This window comes from Hydractinia symbiolongicarpus, chromosome 4 (assembly GCF_029227915.1).
Source record: "Hydractinia symbiolongicarpus strain clone_291-10 chromosome 4, HSymV2.1, whole genome shotgun sequence".
Classification (NCBI taxonomy): domain Eukaryota; kingdom Metazoa; phylum Cnidaria; class Hydrozoa; order Anthoathecata; family Hydractiniidae; genus Hydractinia; species Hydractinia symbiolongicarpus.
In genome coordinates, this window is record NC_079878.1 from 24205596 (window position 1) to 24222377 (window position 16782).

At 31.9% G+C, this 16782-nt stretch overlaps 3 protein-coding genes across 3 annotated transcripts; all 3 read left to right on the plus strand.

The window, feature by feature from the left end:
* The first annotated feature begins 38 nt into the window (after positions 1 to 38).
* Positions 39 to 10181, plus strand: LOC130641959 (lysophospholipid acyltransferase 5-like). Its single transcript, XM_057449006.1, has 17 exons — positions 39 to 327; positions 785 to 840; positions 1174 to 1222; positions 1413 to 1519; positions 2868 to 2961; positions 3344 to 3381; positions 4286 to 4345; positions 4440 to 4487; positions 4902 to 4978; positions 5082 to 5190; positions 5276 to 5362; positions 6091 to 6210; positions 6990 to 7036; positions 7902 to 8049; positions 8410 to 8568; positions 8858 to 8955; positions 9186 to 10181. The coding sequence occupies exons 1-17, from the start codon at positions 177 to 179 to the stop codon at positions 9208 to 9210; spliced, it is 1473 nt and encodes a 490-aa protein (XP_057304989.1). The 5' UTR covers positions 39 to 176; the 3' UTR covers positions 9211 to 10181.
* LOC130642348 (CDP-diacylglycerol--inositol 3-phosphatidyltransferase-like) lies at positions 9984 to 11451 on the plus strand. Its single transcript, XM_057449433.1, has 4 exons — positions 9984 to 10020; positions 10308 to 10331; positions 10399 to 10575; positions 11132 to 11451. The coding sequence occupies exons 1-4, from the start codon at positions 9984 to 9986 to the stop codon at positions 11449 to 11451; spliced, it is 558 nt and encodes a 185-aa protein (XP_057305416.1).
* Positions 11452 to 11456: 5 nt separating this feature from the next.
* LOC130641965 (sperm-associated antigen 7 homolog) lies at positions 11457 to 16506 on the plus strand. The gene is made up of 8 exons (XM_057449013.1): positions 11457 to 12424; positions 12845 to 12912; positions 14001 to 14092; positions 14573 to 14657; positions 15459 to 15506; positions 15586 to 15636; positions 15778 to 15940; positions 16108 to 16506. Exons 1-8 carry the CDS (start codon positions 12340 to 12342, stop codon positions 16224 to 16226), a joined length of 711 nt encoding a protein of 236 aa, XP_057304996.1. The 5' UTR covers positions 11457 to 12339; the 3' UTR covers positions 16227 to 16506.
* Positions 16507 to 16782: the final 276 nt, after the last annotated feature.

A 16782-nucleotide genomic window follows, 5' to 3' on the forward strand; every position in this document is an offset into this window, starting at 1 on the left:
TACAGACTTTCATTTACACATTTTTAACAAATGACTGTAAACAAGTGCTATAGTTTGATTTAAGAAAAGAGTTGCTGTGTGGATCTAAATTTCAACACATTCCGTTTTCCATATATTATTATGTTGGTTAATAGTTTATTATTTATAACATTTAGTACAATTACATTATATAAACAATGGAGCTGAATATTGAGGATTTTAATCGACAAATTAATTCTGCACTGGTTGGCGGAAAACGCGGCTTTGAATTTATTGATGTTGATGTGCTAGCAAAAATGATAGGAGCTTCGGAAGTTGCTCTTCGATTTCTCATTGGAGTATTTGCAGGTATGGTATTCAATGATTTATTTAATTTTTATAAAACTTTGCCATTGTGTTTTTTTAATTTTAGTTAAAGCAGTTGTGATTTCTGTAGTCTAGTCTGGATGATTCGATATTCCATGTTGAGATTTTTTTTATTTAAAGTGAATTTTGTTGTGGTTGTTGTTGTTATAGTATATAATACACAATGCTGTCGAACTTTTTTTTGTCTAGCATAAATTTTACTAGCCATATAAACTATAATCCCTAAAATTAAGGCTAAATAAAATAAAATGTTGTTATAGAACAAAAGAATTTCTTAAGCAAAAACTTTTTTTTTTTTGAAATCATATACCAATGCAAAATATAAATTCTCTTGGCTAACTCCATATGCAAAAACAAGATTTGTTTAAATTTAAAATGTTTTGCAGATTGCAACCAATTGCATTTTTGTGCAGTAAACATCTGTATTATTGTTTTTTAGGTTTCCCACTTGCATTCATCTACTTATATATGTCCAACCTTAGTGTTTACAGAAAGGTAGTGTACATAATTGCTGTAGGCATTGCAGCTTTTAATGATAAATTTGATAAAGTTTTTTTATGTATGCAAACCTTGAATAAAAATGCACAATTTTTAAAATTATAGCTTTTTTTTTATACCATTTTTGAGTACCGCCTAGAATTTTATGCAGTGATTTCGCTGACTGCCCATTTTATTGCGCTGTTATCATAGTTATAATAACTCTAATGTTTGACTGAGAATAATCTGCTAACAAAAGAATCAAAGTATTTTTTTAAATTAAAAAGTATTGTTAGGGGTAAAGTAATGTATGTATGCAGTGTTAATGTATTTGTATTTTTTGTTTTTTAGCATGTTTATTTTATATTCACTGGAGTTCTGATCAACTATTTTTGCTTTGGTACGACTTTATTGTTTATATAAGTTTCAACAACAAGAGATTAGCATTTTTATTAGCTACTATGTAATAGTTATTATTAAATTGTTTATGTATAACAAGAAATAGTAATGATACATGTTGTGTTGTTACTATGTCTTTAAATGAGTGGCAAAAAAATTAATTTACCTTACCATTTTTTTTTATATTGTAGGGTCAGATTTTGTGTACAACCTGTTCAGTATTTTAGTGTCATATGCTAGCATAGCATGGTTTGGTGGTACAATATACAATGTGATATTTGCATTCGTGTTTAATACTGTAAGACTATTTTCCTTATTTAACTTTCATATCTATACCCTCTTCTTTATGTGCATTAATTCATCTTTTTGAATTACCATTTAATTCTTCTGATTATCTTATTGCAAATTACCATTTTGAAAAATTAGAGTCTACAATTTTTCCCCACTAATTTACAATGAATAATTGCCCCACTCACTGGTTTATTTCTATTAGGATAACTGCACTTTAATAATAATAGGCCCTATATAACTTCCACCTAGGACAGTTCCTTTTCAATAATTATTGACACCCCACTGCCATAACTCATATCTAAGACACTGCTCTGTATAATCTTAACGTAATAATTCCAATCTAAGATATTTTTTTTTATAAAACTTAATACCTATTTCTTCAATTTTTTTATGAACGTAAATACGAAATGTGTCTATAAAATGAACAGTGAAATTTATATTGTTATATCTATATTGTTATAATGGTATAACCAAACATCAGTAAAACTTAACATATTATAAAAGTACAGTCTTAAAATTACAAGGTATTTTGGATTTTGTTAAAAAAATGACATGTCGGGTTGAAGAACATGCTAAGCAGAGTTACGGTGTTTACAATAGTTATTGCATGTTTATAGCAAGATATTAGTTGGAGTTTATGCAAAGGGCAATTATCCAGGGGGAGTTATTCTAAGTGCAAAATGTCCAGGGGGCAATTATCCAGGGGGTATTAACAGCAGCAATTATTCAAAGGGAGAGGAGTATTGTCTTAGAACTGACAAAAACACAATAACATTTCAGTAAACTTATGTACATTTATCAACCAGGTAAAGACTGAAGTTTCTTGTTCAGATAGTCCAGGCTTCAAAAGTGATATTAAAAACAGAGCTTTTGATTAACATCAGTCAGAAATTAACATCTAGTTAATTAGCTCGCTAAATTTAACAGAGCGATAATTAAGGAGCTGTTGTTTTGAAAAATATGTGGAAATGTTTCTGCATGATTTCAAGTAACAGATCTCAGTTATTGAACAAACTTCTCTCAAAATTTCATTTCGTTCATGTGGAAAAAACATTTACCACGTACTAAAATATTAGGTGCACATGATCACGATCTTGGTAAACAGTTAATTCTTTTTATATGAGCAGCAGATTATCGGTAGACAATAAATTTATGTTAATTTGGCATAAGCTAGATAGTAGTTTCTTATCACAAGAAACAAGACACTTATCACATGATATTTTCATACTAAAGGAAAATTTTCCTCCCCAATCATTCTGAAACATCTTCCTGCTAACTGAGAAAATATTTTCCGAAAGAGTGACCCTAATTTTCTATAACAAGGTATGTTTACAGAATATATTTTTCATTGTTAGATCTACTTGTTGGCAGGCTACATTTTAAATGCATCAGACGGTTATGATGTAAAGTGGACAACTCCGCAATGCATATTGTGTATGCGATTAATAGGTATGGAGAAAAACTTTTTTCTGTTTTACAGATACAATAATGCTCTATATTAAATTAGTTAGTGTGGATACCTAAACACTACAACAACATGCCAAAATTGGTTATAAACTTCCAAAACATGAACAGGGAGGATTCTTGTCTTTCTTTGTATACAATTAAAACGCTTAAGAATTTCAGCCACTTTTTCCTCAGTCACGGAAAATAAAAGTTCTCTCGCTTAATACCCTAATATTTCTTTTTCCTCTGCATTTCGGTCATGTGATTGCCATAACGTACACTGGATCCACGCTGACTATTATGATAGTTGTAGTTTTGAACTGGATATTAAATATTTGCACTTTTTATATTATTAGTTCTCCTTATTTTGCTCTATGCCACTTAGGTTTAACATGGGATATTTATGATGGAATAAAGAAGAAAGTAAGTAAATAACAGTTTTTTTAACAAGAGGAGAGCAATGAGAGATGATTTTCACAGTATATGTTAAAAAATGATATTTGCTAAGGAATAGAGAAATGCCTCTTATTATTTGTGAAAATTATTATTTATGTAAATTATAATAACTTATTAATATGTATAATCATGTGTGAAGAAGTGTAGAGAAACTGCAATTGACGTAACCTTTCTCAAGTCATGTCTATCGAATGGTTACTCACAATAGTTTATTTTTAAATCTTTAGTAGACTAACTTTACAAACAAACAAGACTAATGACAAAAGGTAACTTAATACATACCTCAACTGTAACAGATGAACAGTATTCTTATATATACATCATTTCAGTGTTTTGCAGCTTGTGTCAACTGCAGCAGATAACAGTGTTTTTGCATGTCATTTCAGTGCTTTGCAGCTAGTCTCAACTGTAATGGAGAAACAGTGATCTTGTATATTATTCAGTGTTTTGCAGAAAATCCCAATTGTAATAGATGAACCTTGTTCTTGTATAATATTTCAGTGTTTTGCAGAAAATCCCAATTGTAATAGATGAACCTTGTTCTTGTATAATATTTCAGTGTTTTGCAGAAAATCCCAATTCTAATAGATGAACCTTGTTCTTGTATAATATTTCAGTGCTTTGCAGCTATCCTCAACGGTAACAAATAAACAGTGTTCTTGTATGTCATTTTGGTGTTTTGTAACTAATCGTAACTGTGACAAATGAACAGTGTCATATATGTATTATTAGAATGTTTTTTTAACTAACTTCAATTTTAACAGATAAACAATGTTATTCTGTGTCATTTTGGTGTGTTGTAGTTTGTCTCAACTATAACAAATAATTTTTCAGTGTTCTTGCAGGCGTAATGTGATTTGTACATTTTTAGGAACAGCTAAGTTCAGATCAAATAGATCATTGCATTGAAGTCAAACCGACCCTTATAGAGGTATGTTGCAACCTTTTATTTGATGTGAAAAGTTACTGTACAATTTACTGAATTGTGGGGGATGTAGTCATTTTCATTTCTTCTTTATATCTAGATATTTGGATTTTCCTATTGCTTTTGTGGATTTCTCGGTGGCCCACAGGTATGTTTGCTGACCATTTTACCAACAACATATGTAACATATTGCAGTAATATGGTATAGCATAATTTTCCTGCTTGTATTAGATCTTTACGTGTATTTCAGTTTTCTTAACACTTACACAGGATGCTTGTGCATGCTATAAGCTACTGTGCTAAGGTTGAATCTTTTACCATTGTCTTTCATTTTTTGAATCTATTGATAGAACAAACATTGTAGATTTATAAACCTTTGTGGCAATAAAATACGTGACACAATTGATTAAAAGATACCCGTAGTTATTTTTTGTGGAACTTTGGAATTGATAAAGGCTCGTCATGCATCGCAGAGAATGTTTGTTCTGTATAGTTTTTTTTTAACTTTGTTACTTGTCATTTAAGCGTACAGAACTGATTTAACTTCAATTACTTGCTTTAGTTTTCCTTCAAGCGTTACTTGAAGTTTGTTCAAAACTCCTTGGTTGATGACGAAGCATTAGATCAAATTTCAACTAGGTAAGGGTCATTTGTAGCTTATTATGCTAACATCTTTCCAGTGTATAGTGTATAGTTAAGTAGGCAATGTCTTATCTCCAATGCTACTGCTTGTTGGTTTTAGGTATTTTGAAAGTGCTAAGCGTTTTCTTGCAGCCTTTTGTGTGATGATTATGTACGCAGTATTTGATCCGTATTACCGTTGTGATGACCAACTTACTGCAGAATTTTTGGTAGGAGTAATAAACATTGCTTACATAAGGATTATCTCTTAGTAACACAACTTTGGTCTAACATAATTTTTTTAACCTTTTTTAGGACAAGCCGTTTCTTTGGAAAGTCTTACAGATGGGATTAATATATTATGTCCAATTTTCAAAATATGTTATTGTCTGGTGGTTCTGTGTACGTAGCTAATCGCCTATAATACACAATTGTTCACAGAGTGTGAAAGTATAATCCTATCCAGGTTTAAGAGCAAAATTCCCCACCTAGCTTACTTTTGTTAATAATATTGAAGCAATTAAAAGGTGGAAAGACGCCACACTATATCACTTCCATTTTCAAAGGCACTATCTTATAAACATTAAAGTTCTGGATGATTTTGTATTTTATGAATACTTACAATAGTTTACGCACTTTACCATTATCTGCAAGTTTGTCTTACTATTTGTGTGTGAGAAATTAGCACACTGCGAAAATGTCAATTTCAATGTAAAGTACTAAAAAGTTGTTTTCCAAACCAAAATCGCACCATTTATATATACGGTACATTGTATTAAAAAGGCGGATTTCTCTTTTTTTGTTTTAGCCTAGCATCTTAATTTATTAATTATTGTTAGAATAGTAAGAAAATTATCAGAAAGAGCTAACAGCCATCATCAGCCATCATGTAACAGGCATCACTCTTTCCTGTTTTTTTGACATGAATTGTGATAGGGAATTTTTGTAGATCAAAATCCTTACCAACACGGTGGTGGAAACTTTAAGTTTGGGGTGGATTATTTTTTGAAATTTTTTTTTTTTGAAAAAACCAAGAAGATGAACCTGCCCTGTTTCCTTTTGTACAACTTTACATGACAAAAAATTGAAATAGATATGGAAATACTTATATTCTACTTTTTCCCTTACAGGAAAGCATATGTATTTTAATTGGATTAAGCTATGAAGGAGTCGATAAGAACGGTTGTGCTAAGTGGAATGGACTGAGAAACTTCAAGTTGAGACAGTTCATCTTTGGCCCATTTTTTCAGGTAAGTTAATTGTCAGAAATTCTCTGAAAAAGAAAATTAGATGTAAATTGAGTGGAAACCCTCCCTCAATCTCCTGACTTACCTTAAAAAATGGAGTCTTCTCTAAAATCTGTTAAAACGACCTCAAAATGTTGACCCCTAAAATCATTTTGACATGTATATTTTTCTTTAAAGCAGTAATTTTTATTATAACTTTTTTAAAAAACACGTAGTAATCCTTTGTTTATTCTTCTTTCCTCCTTTTTTCTACTCTTTTGACCTATTTTTGTAGCAATTGCTGTTACTTCGCGAATTTATCGGCCGACATAGACCCGCGATCCATCGGTTTCTCGACCCTGCGTACAGGCCGCTGAGGTCCGTTAAAGTGCAAGTAGACAGACACGAAGAAAAAATTGTTTGAAAAAAAACCCTAAGTAAATAAATAAGCTTTTGAGTTCTTAATCATAAAGAATTTTATCTTTCTTTAATTATGGTCGAATTCATGCAAATAAAATAAGTACCAAGACTTCAGTTTTCTGTTTTATACCTTAGAAAATATAACAGTGAAAATGAACATTCAAAAAATACTTTGAGTTGATACCCAGCTTGAAACTGTTGTCCTTGTTCCAATATCTGAAAACCGCACTATAGAGGAAGGGGTCCGCCAGGTGTTCGAGGGGCAAACGTTCTATGCACATAATTGTAGAGGCCGCGATCATGTGTGTGGTCGATTTTCATTTGATTCTACTAAAAATGCGCGTTTTCAGCATGATCATTGCATAAATTTTTTTATGTTTTAGGACATCATTGAGAGCTTCAACATCAATACTAATCAATGGGCTGGAAGGTTTGTTGTTCTGTATTTCTTATACGGCCATAAAGTCATATATATAGGGTGCCCAATCCACATAGACAACCTGGATAAGTGAAATACCTTGGACTTTTTCTACACCAAGAAAATACTTCACAAGCGTAGTGTTTAATAAGTAGACCTGAACAGTTACCATATTGTTGATATTGTTGTTGAAGTGTAGATGACTTTAGTGTCGCTTTTAAATGGTATGGTTGCTCCTAAAAACAAAAGAAATTTTAGATCATGTAGCAAAATATTCAGTAATATGCACAGCGTTGTAGACAGACTTTCTTATGAATTGGTTTGTCCATCTCTTAAAGCTAAGTCATTTATTCTAATTTCTTGCTTGTTACGTTGCATTGCCTTCCTTGCGAAAAGTGTTAAAGCCCCTGGGCTTTTTCAGTTGCTTTTCTGTGTAAAAAACCTTCAAACTATAATCTTGATATGTCTAAATAGATGAATTCCTTTGTTAACATTTATAGCGGTGAGCTATTTCGGCCCTGGCATCTGCGTGACCGATGAAGCAAATTCATTTTCAATTCATTTCGTTAGAACTTTAAATGCATTCAAATAAATCATAAGGCATCAATCTACACTTGATAATAGTTTCAGTGAGAAGAAATCCACAGGAACAGCCCTCTTCTCACCAAATCTTAGCATGTTTTAACCTCCCACGCCTCCCACGCAAATGCCAACGCCAAAGAGCTAATCGCTGAAAAGTAAACAAATAACGTCACAGGGGAATTCATCTATAGTTGTTGGTCATATGGTAAGAGGGTAATGATGTAAAGCCAACCTGTTTTCTTATCATTTAGTTAGGATAGTGGCACTTGTAATCAACTTGTTTTTTCTTGTACAGGTATTTGTTCCGCCGTTTAAAATTTCTAAACAACAAAACTTTATCACATGTGCTGACGTTACTTTACCTTTCTGTATGGCATGGTTTTTATGTTGGCTATTTTATCATGTTTACGATGGAGTTTCTAAGTGTTATTGCAGAGCGACAGGTGAGAGTTTCATCATCTTCTTTGCAAAGAATTTCAATGTCCTCTTTGCAAGAAGGAGTAATGGTTAAGAAGCAGAAACTGAAAAAAGATATTGCTTAACCTGTAGGTGAAGCAGAAACACAAGTATTTTGTTGTTTATTTTTTGAGTAGTTTCCATAATATTTTAGTGCAACCAACCATTTTTTAACCAAGTCCTAAATTGAAAAACGTGTTAGTTTTGATGTGATAAAAAATAATACCACGGTATCATATTTAATAGGGATAAGAAGTAAAGCGCTTAATGCAAAGGAATTAGAGTTTTTTTAAGAACTAGGTTAACCTTGTAAATTTTAGTGAAAGGTTTTTTTGTCTAATTTGTAGCTGTGCTTTGCCTGCAGAAATATGTTTGGAATGACGTTTTCAGAGCTTCCATTGCTGTTGAGAATACCGGTTCATGTGTTTGGTGCCGTGTTTAAATTTTTATCGTGTGGATTTTTTGTACAATCTTTTATGTTGTTGAGATGGAGACGCATCAAAGTGGTATGTATAGATGTGTTTTTTGTTTTCTCTTCTACAGGATTTAACGTTCATTTAAGGTTATTGAATATCACGGTTCACTTAATATTTGCTTTTAAGTTTTTTTATTTCACTCAAAGAAGAACGACAAACCAGGTCAACTTGTGGTGCGTTATGTTGTTTTATACTTTATCATAAAAAAGGATTTGGAAATTATCACGATTTCAATTTATTGTGTCCTCTTTTTTAAATGGGAAAGTTTCTGGCACTAAAAGTTGTTTTGAATGCGTTCATAGTAGGTATTATTTTTCAGGTTTATTCGTCCGTATATTACTGGCCTGTAATTGTTCTCTTGACGTGTATCGTGGTTATTGTACCGACACTCACATTGTTGACGAAAAAATTAAAACGGTAAGAAAAAATATTTTTTCTGAAGTTTCTCGAACATGAGAATAATGATAATTTAATAGGATTTAATAAGATTCTTCTCTCATCATATAAAAAAAAAATAATAATAAAAAATTTGCATTGTTTCAGGAAAACGTAAAGCAATCAGTAAATTCGATATAAAATTTCCTAGAATATTTATTGAAATCTCGATAATATATAATGAAAATAAAGAGATTGTTTCTGTTTTTCAGGAAACAAGATAAGAAGAATGAGTAGTTGATAAGGAGTCTGGTAATTAACTTGGTAAGGAGTGTGTGTGGTAATCAATAACTTTGAAATTTTTAATATATCAAAAATTTAACGACAACTTTTAATGTTTATGTTTTTAAAGAATATTTTAAAAAATGATAAATAAAAATAACAAGAATTAGAGGTAGAATTTTTCTCGGCCAAATTGATAATTGAACGGCCAAAAGCATTTTTATGTATTATGTAATTTATTTGAAATTTATGAATTTTTATTTTATACTTGAATTATGATATAATGTATTTAATTTACGTTATATAACTTTAGAGATAATTAAAATTATAGAAGAAAATGCGGATAGGAAGGAATGAATTATTACGAATACTCGGGGGAGATGGAGGGGGAAGGGGTCCCCTAGTATAAAAAGGTTGATGTGTGCAATAATTCATTTATTTTTATCCTTCCCCCTCCTCTACTAAGTGAGGTGAGATAAATGCCATCAACAACATTCACGTGAAATAACACCCCAAAATTTTCAGCAGTAAAAACATGTGTTGTCAAAGAAAATGATGACGTCATAGAAATTTTTTGACGTCGGCAAATTTTATCTCCACCATTCAGTTCATTTAATGCTATTCAATATTTTCGCTTAAATTATGTTTGGGCTGTTTAACCTCCCCCCTCCCCCCTTTACCCCACTTGCACCCAAAGAAGTGTTAAATTTAACAAAAATGTTCTGGTCTAGTATCAGCTTTTAGAAATTTTATGGTTAGTCTCATTTGTACGAGTTCTATCGTAACTAATGACGGCTTTGTTTTGTTCAGAGATTAAAGCAAATTGTAATTTTTGAACAGATAGCGTATGTACGCCTGAAGAACATTCAAGCGAATTATAGACTTGTATTATTTTATATTTATATATTATGTTTTTGAAATGAGATATAAAAATGAAAAGTACTTGTAGAAAACATATCGTTGAAAAACATAGTTTATTGGTTAAATTTGATCTATTTATTTTTTCTGGTGTCCTTTTTGTCGACAACACAAGTTCTCATGATTTTTGAGATATTCTTCTTATCAGTCAGAAGTCTGAGGGCCCTAAATTTTCTATGTTTTTTTATAAACAGCTTCGAAAAAGCATGAAGAATTTGGTATAACAGTAACTATAAACGTTGATTCTATCGTTTTTGATATTTTTTAGTACATTATTTATTTAAGGCAACGTAAATATAATAATCACAATGATAAAAATGAAAAGATACACAGACATTTTGTTGTACGTACCAAACTTGATCGGTTATCTTCGCATTCTGCTTCTTCTTGTTGGTTGTTGCATGCACAGTGAAGTTCACTTTATCGTGTTTATCATTATCTCTGCAGCTCTTGATGTTACAGGTAAATTTTGTTATTAATTGCTAGTTATGCTGGCATGGTCTGTACTCTGAAAACTTTAGAAATTTCCTGAAATTTCAGGCATAATTTTTTTTCCTGGAAATTTTTTGTTAAGATGTTGCATCGTTGATGGCCCAATTTTTTTTTTTGATCTTCATCATGTAAGGCTAAATAATAATTTAGGACATTTTGTTATTTTTTATTATTTTTTTTATATTTAAAAGATGGCGAGAAACTTAATAGCCAACCTAATAACCAAACAGTAGCTGAATAAAACAACAAAAAATAAATGCCAGTGCAAAGTTTTGTAGTACAAGCATATATAACGTATCTCGCCACCCTGAAAGTTAAAAATTCTTGTATGGTTTTTTTGACGTTCTAAGTACCTATATAACTTGGAATGTTTTTTTTTGTGTCGTCTTTCATGATCAGTAGGTTGGCAAGTGAAATTTTGCCTGCATGTGCGGCCATTTTTTACCACAAACTTTATTGTCTGTTATGTAGAGCATGCCACTCTGACGGTTTCAGACTTGTATTAAAAAATATTTTCGTTGTTTAGATGGCATTGCAGCTCGCCAACTGCGACAAGAAAGTGCTTTTGGTGAATGGTTTGATATTGTCATAGATTTGTTTACGCGTGGTTTGTTATGGTCCTGGTCTTTCCCTTTGTTCGGTTTTCTCGTATTTGGGTTTGAATTTTTAGTGTTTGTTTCCGTACACTGTTCGGGGTATTCTTGGCAGAACAAGAAAAGGGAGATGCATTGGTTAGCGTCGTTGACGGTTAGTAAGGGTTTTAAAACGCCTTTTGGGGTTGTAGCTATGATTGGGCTGTGGGTTCTGCCTGTGTTATTGTTATGTGTACACTCATGCACTCGATAAAAGATTTTGTAGTTTGTTTGATTGGTCCTTTTGTGTTCATGTCATGCCGTTTGTTTTACCGTTTTTAATTTTGTGTCGTGCGCATTGTGCGTTTGTGGAATTATGTTTTTTGAAAAATCATGTCTTGATGCTCCTAGAGTGTTCGATTCAACGGGAATAATGTTCGTTGCAATAGGAATACTGAATGTTCGTTGCAATAGGAATACTGATTGTTCGTTGCAATAGGAATACTGAATGTTCGTTGCAATAGGAATACTGAATGTTCGTTGCAATAGGAATACTGAATGTTTGTTGCAATAGAAATAGTAAATGTTCGTTGCAATAGGAATACTGCATGTTCGTTGCAATAGGAATACTGAATGTTTGTTGCAATAGGAATACTGAATGTTCGTTGCAATAGGAATACTGAATGTTTGTTGCAATAGGAATACTGAATGTTTGTTGCAATAGGAATACTGAATGTTCGTTGCAATAGGAATACTGAATGTTCGTTGCAATAGGAATACTGAATGTTCGTTGCAATAGGAATACTGAATGTTTGTTGCACTCGGAATACTGAATGTTTGTTGCACTCAGAATACTGAATGTTCGTTGCAATAGGAATACTGAATATGTCGAACTTGCTGTTGTGATTTACAAAAAAAACAAAATTTTAATTATTATACATTTTTATTTTCATATGTAAAACTATAATATATATCTTTTTAAAATAAAATAATTTAAATTCTAAATGTTTTATATATAACATGTTATTTCTCTTCACTATTCATATTTATCGTGTGTTACAATACCGACATAACCATAGTGGATTTTCTTTATGTTACAAAATTCTTTAACCGTTCTTGTTTTAAGTTTCCTAATATCGCAATAGTAAAATTATTATGAGCAATGGACTTGCTTGGCTCCATTTTGGGGAAAATGGACGCTCCACCTAGTGTTCCAGTTGACGAAGAAACAAAAGAAAAGGTAAAAGGTACGATAATTTTAGATCTATCCTGTATCACGTGTCATATCACGTGTCATAGTGATGTAAAAAAGGTAAGCTTGGCTGCCAATGACGTAAAAATTGCGAGATCACTGTTCACGACAGTCGATTTTATGAGGAACTTTTATGGTTTAACAATTCCACACAAGAGATGTTACTGAACAATTACGTTGTTTGGGCATATATATGGCGTTAATTTCAACATCAAATGTGCCTACATTTAAATTCCATATGTGAGTTTAATTGAAAAGGCTAATTCATATGCGTTTTTGTGAGTTGCGCTAACTGTTTTCCACACGGAAATGACTAGGATATGCAAAACATGATTTTTTTATTTAATTTATTTTTGTGGCACCGTGCTTCGTTTGCACAATATTTTATTTAAAGCATGTAACGTGTTCTTTATAGAGGCGAAGAAAAGGGCTGCGCGATTTAAAGAAGATGAGAAGAAACGAAAAGCACAGTTCCGAGTCCAGGTAAGCATGTCATTGAGTTCAAAAAATGTGAAAACAAAAATGACAAATTACATGTTGTGACCACGGTCCTGGAAAGTTCTGAGAGAATAAACTTGTACTGACAATTCCTGGAATTTTGAAATAAAATTGAAGATGTCTTGTAATTGTCCTGAAAAATATTTATGTTAAGAAGTTTTTTTTGCAAATCTAAATATTTTATTTATTTTTTTACAAATTTTACTGAAAACATATGTAACAGAAGTTCAGACATAAAACTTTTTAATTAAAGATTTCTTAAGCATATCTCTATTTTGCATCATTCAGCAACATTTTTAATATTTTTTTTTAAGATTTCATAACTAATGGATGAGCCACCTGACATTAAGATCATAAATCTTAATGTCACGGTGATCATTGGTACAGACCGATTTGTTACCTTTTTTAGGAAGCTTTTAGAACTTCATTACTTCAGCTTGCTTATTGAAAAATAAATTGATTTTTTTTTACTGTTAACAGACATGTTTTTCAAATTTACACTTACTAATTTACACTTTAAAAGTTTGTTTGTTCTGATTTGTAAATATCAATGCCATATCCAAGTCAAAGAATCCTTTTTTTTTTTAATTTGAATTCATGTTTTAGTCCTAATTTTAAGGTTAAAGAAAGGTTTCAGAATTCAATGGTGCACATGTTGCTTAAAAATGAAGTTTGCATTGTGTAGCCACCTATTGCAACATCCTGAAATGTCCTGGGATTTATATTTAAATTTTCTGTGGTGACCATAAATTTTCTAAGCTGTGCTAAAAATATCTTTATATTTAAATTTATGAGTCGTAGATGTGCAAGCTGCTTTGAATTTAAACGATACCATTGTTTTATAATAGAATTGAGTTCCCTTTACCTCGGGTGTCCTCGACCTCGAGTAAGAAGGAGATTACACATATATCTTTTTTCAAGCTTAAATTTACTTCTGCATGTATCTAATTTCGCAAGCGTAGTCCTAATTCTATAGCAACTTTTTTTTGAAAAAAATTATGCTGAAAGTGAACGAGAAAAACGACTTTTACTGCTTATTTTAATGTTTGTTTTTTATCTTCTTTTTATTACAGATTGAGACGAGGATAAATAAATTTCTGCAAGGACCTGCAGAGGAGAAGAAGTTGATCTTTGAAACCATGGATCAAATCCATCGAAGTATCGCGTAAGTTATCGACATAGTATTCTTGGAATTTTTCTGTCATTTCTTCAGGTAAACAACGATGAAAAAACTAGACGCAGTTTCTGCACAAAACAATCCACCCCACCACCCATGACGACTCTTAAAAGCTGATAAATTAAGCGTGTGCTGAAAGTAGAAACAACAATCGTTTAGTACTTTGGAACTAAGCAAAAACCTAATTTTGCCGTCAACATGGACAAGTTTAAACTGCGTCTTTGTGACGACGTTATTTGAAATTTGATCCTGGGGGTGTTAACGTGCTGAATCGGAGCTGTCTTATAACGACTGTTAATCAAACTTTTCTACGCCCCCTCGTCTTCATCCATTTGTCTGCTAATTAACCGATACTTAGTCCAATCAACTTCATTAGTTTGTAAATGGCCTTATATCCGCGCGCACATGCTGTACTATTTGTTGTTGATTTTCTTTGATGTGGAATACAGCTAGTTTGTTGTATTGCAGACATGATGTTGCTGAAACTGCTGGTTTATCGTCATTTGCATTTGGTGAGGAAGATACAGATCGTTATTTGATTGTTTGGAAAAAAGTAAGTTCTTCTGATGCTCTGTGTGGCTTCATTTGGATATTTTGTGTCCTTAGCTGTTATCTATATGTTTTGACTAGACATGATTGTTCACACTTTAAATTACCTCCTGCGAAAAAACAATTTGATTTCATATAAAAGACCTTGATTTTTTTTTTCTAGGAATCCTTTTATTTTTTTTAAAAAATATTTGTTTTTTCATGGAAGGTAATATAATAATATAAAGGGGTCTGTGCGTTAAAAATGAAATTTTCATGTGTTGATGAGAATAAATAGATTTTTTTGTTCTCAAGTTATTGAAGATTTAATTATTTAAAATCCGGGAACTTGCGATGTCATAAATATGTTTTAAAAACATCCATTTTTTCATGAGATCATTCTTAATCTACAAAATTTCAAGATATCATCAAGAGCATAGGTAGAGAAATATCTTGCAAACGTACAAAACTTTTCAGAAAGTGTGGCCTAAAAGTTTTGTACGTTTGCAAGATATTTCTAGTAATAATCTATGCTTACTACCTTATTACATCATCAAGGGTGATGTAATATGGTCAGATTGAAATCTTAAGAGTGAAAAAAATATTTTTAAAAAGTTCCAATTCAAACTGATAAAAAAATTTTCCTTGCGTCCTTACTATCCTTACAAGACGTTATGCGGTATAAATCCTTCTTGTTTCTATAATAATAACAACCGTATTTTTAAATGGGGATCTTTCAGCAAATTTTTGTAAATTTTTTACGGGCTAATTACTAGTTTGCTATACTTCCTACTTGTTTATGTTCACGACACTTGTATTATTATAGGAATTCACGCCCAGTGAGGAGGAACTGGAGGCTATGAGAAACGGTGAAGTAAGAATTTTTGATCAAGATTTTGCATCGATGATTTTATCAGGTGCATTGTTTATATCTATATAGTCTGTTATTGTAGGAATACGATCCAGAGGCTGCTGCACGTGAAGCCAAAGCAAAGTTGGAGGCTGTATGTTAGAGTTTATTTGCCTTCTTTTTTTTACTTTTATGTTAGTTTGTACGGTTACAGGGGCTGTTCGTTTATTTGTTTGTTACATGTTTGTTTATTTGTTGTTTTGTTTTTGTACTAATTTTATATACGTTTTTAAAGGATATTGAAGATTCGTACGTCAACAAACCTTCTCGTAAGCGTCATTCAAAAACAAGCAACATGGAACAAGAGAAATACTTCGAAAAGTACGCCAAAATAGTAGGAGATAGCAGTGGTTTAGAAGCAGCTAAATTGACAAAATCTAATAAATCATACGGCATGGGTAAGTCTTGTTTATAGGCTAAACGTTTTTTAGTTCAATACCCAGCTTTTCAGTACCCAGAGGAACATTTGCGACTTTGAGAAATTGTTTGCGAAACTAAAGTGTCAAAATAGGACCTCGAGAATTATAACCGATGCTTGCATGATTGATCATTACTTTCATTTTAGTTCCTAGCAAGAATAAACAAGACAAACGGTCTATCGAGGAGACGATGAAAGAAATACGAGAAAGAAAGAAAAACAACCTGCTGATGGAGAGTAAACCACCCGAAAAAACTACCGAATAAGTTCTCATGTATGATCAGACAGTGGACATGTCTGCATGATTTATACTCCTGTTCAACAAGTTGGATGAATTGAAGTGTCTCGATGCGATTTGAACGCCCTCATACTAATAATGAATTGAACCAATGGTCTCGATTGTTGAATAACATGGTACCAAGAAAACTAAATAGTGTACCTGTGTAAGCAGAACACGAAGAGATAATAACTGTATTGGTGATTCTGTTCATCAAAATGTAGTTATGTGTTTTCTTATATTTTAACGGAAAAAAATATTTAAGTCAACGGGAGCTGTCTATTATTTTTAAAAACGCCGCCGTTGTAGATGCACCATTAAGAGAAATAGCATTTAAAATATTTCAACCATCGTTTTCGTAAATGCGCTAGTCATAGAAAAATTACTTTCAGCTTAACTGTATCTTCTTTTTGTCGCTTTATCCTTTTTTTTTTTTCAGCAGGAAAAATCACAGCAAATGTTTTTGATAAAAACTTCGTAAAACAACACGTTTAAGTCATAAGAAAGGTCTAGCGGTGGTGCTTTCGTGTTTGTTATTCGCATGA

Excerpts from the sequence above, each read along its gene's own strand:
- LOC130641959 (XM_057449006.1), top strand. The coding sequence starts at position 177 with ATGGAGCTGAATATTGAGGATTTTAATCGACAAATTAATTCTGCACTG. Across the intron at positions 5,191-5,275 it reads AACTTACTGCAGAATTTTTG|GACAAGCCGTTTCTTTGGAA; the intron begins GTAGGAGTAATA and ends AACCTTTTTTAG. Across the intron at positions 8,569-8,857 it reads GATGGAGACGCATCAAAGTG|GTTTATTCGTCCGTATATTA; the intron begins GTATGTATAGAT and ends ATTATTTTTCAG.
- LOC130642348 (XM_057449433.1), top strand. The coding sequence starts at position 9,984 with ATGACGGCTTTGTTTTGTTCAGAGATTAAAGCAAATT. Across the intron at positions 10,021-10,307 it reads TTCAGAGATTAAAGCAAATT|CTTCGAAAAAGCATGAAGAA; the intron begins GTAATTTTTGAA and ends TTTTATAAACAG. Across the intron at positions 10,576-11,131 it reads TGCAGCTCTTGATGTTACAG|ATGGCATTGCAGCTCGCCAA; the intron begins GTAAATTTTGTT and ends TTCGTTGTTTAG.
- LOC130641965 (XM_057449013.1), top strand. The coding sequence starts at position 12,340 with ATGGACTTGCTTGGCTCCATTTTGGGGAAAATGGACGCTCCACCTAGT. Across the intron at positions 15,637-15,777 it reads CCAAAGCAAAGTTGGAGGCT|GATATTGAAGATTCGTACGT; the intron begins GTATGTTAGAGT and ends ACGTTTTTAAAG. Across the intron at positions 15,941-16,107 it reads TAATAAATCATACGGCATGG|TTCCTAGCAAGAATAAACAA; the intron begins GTAAGTCTTGTT and ends CTTTCATTTTAG.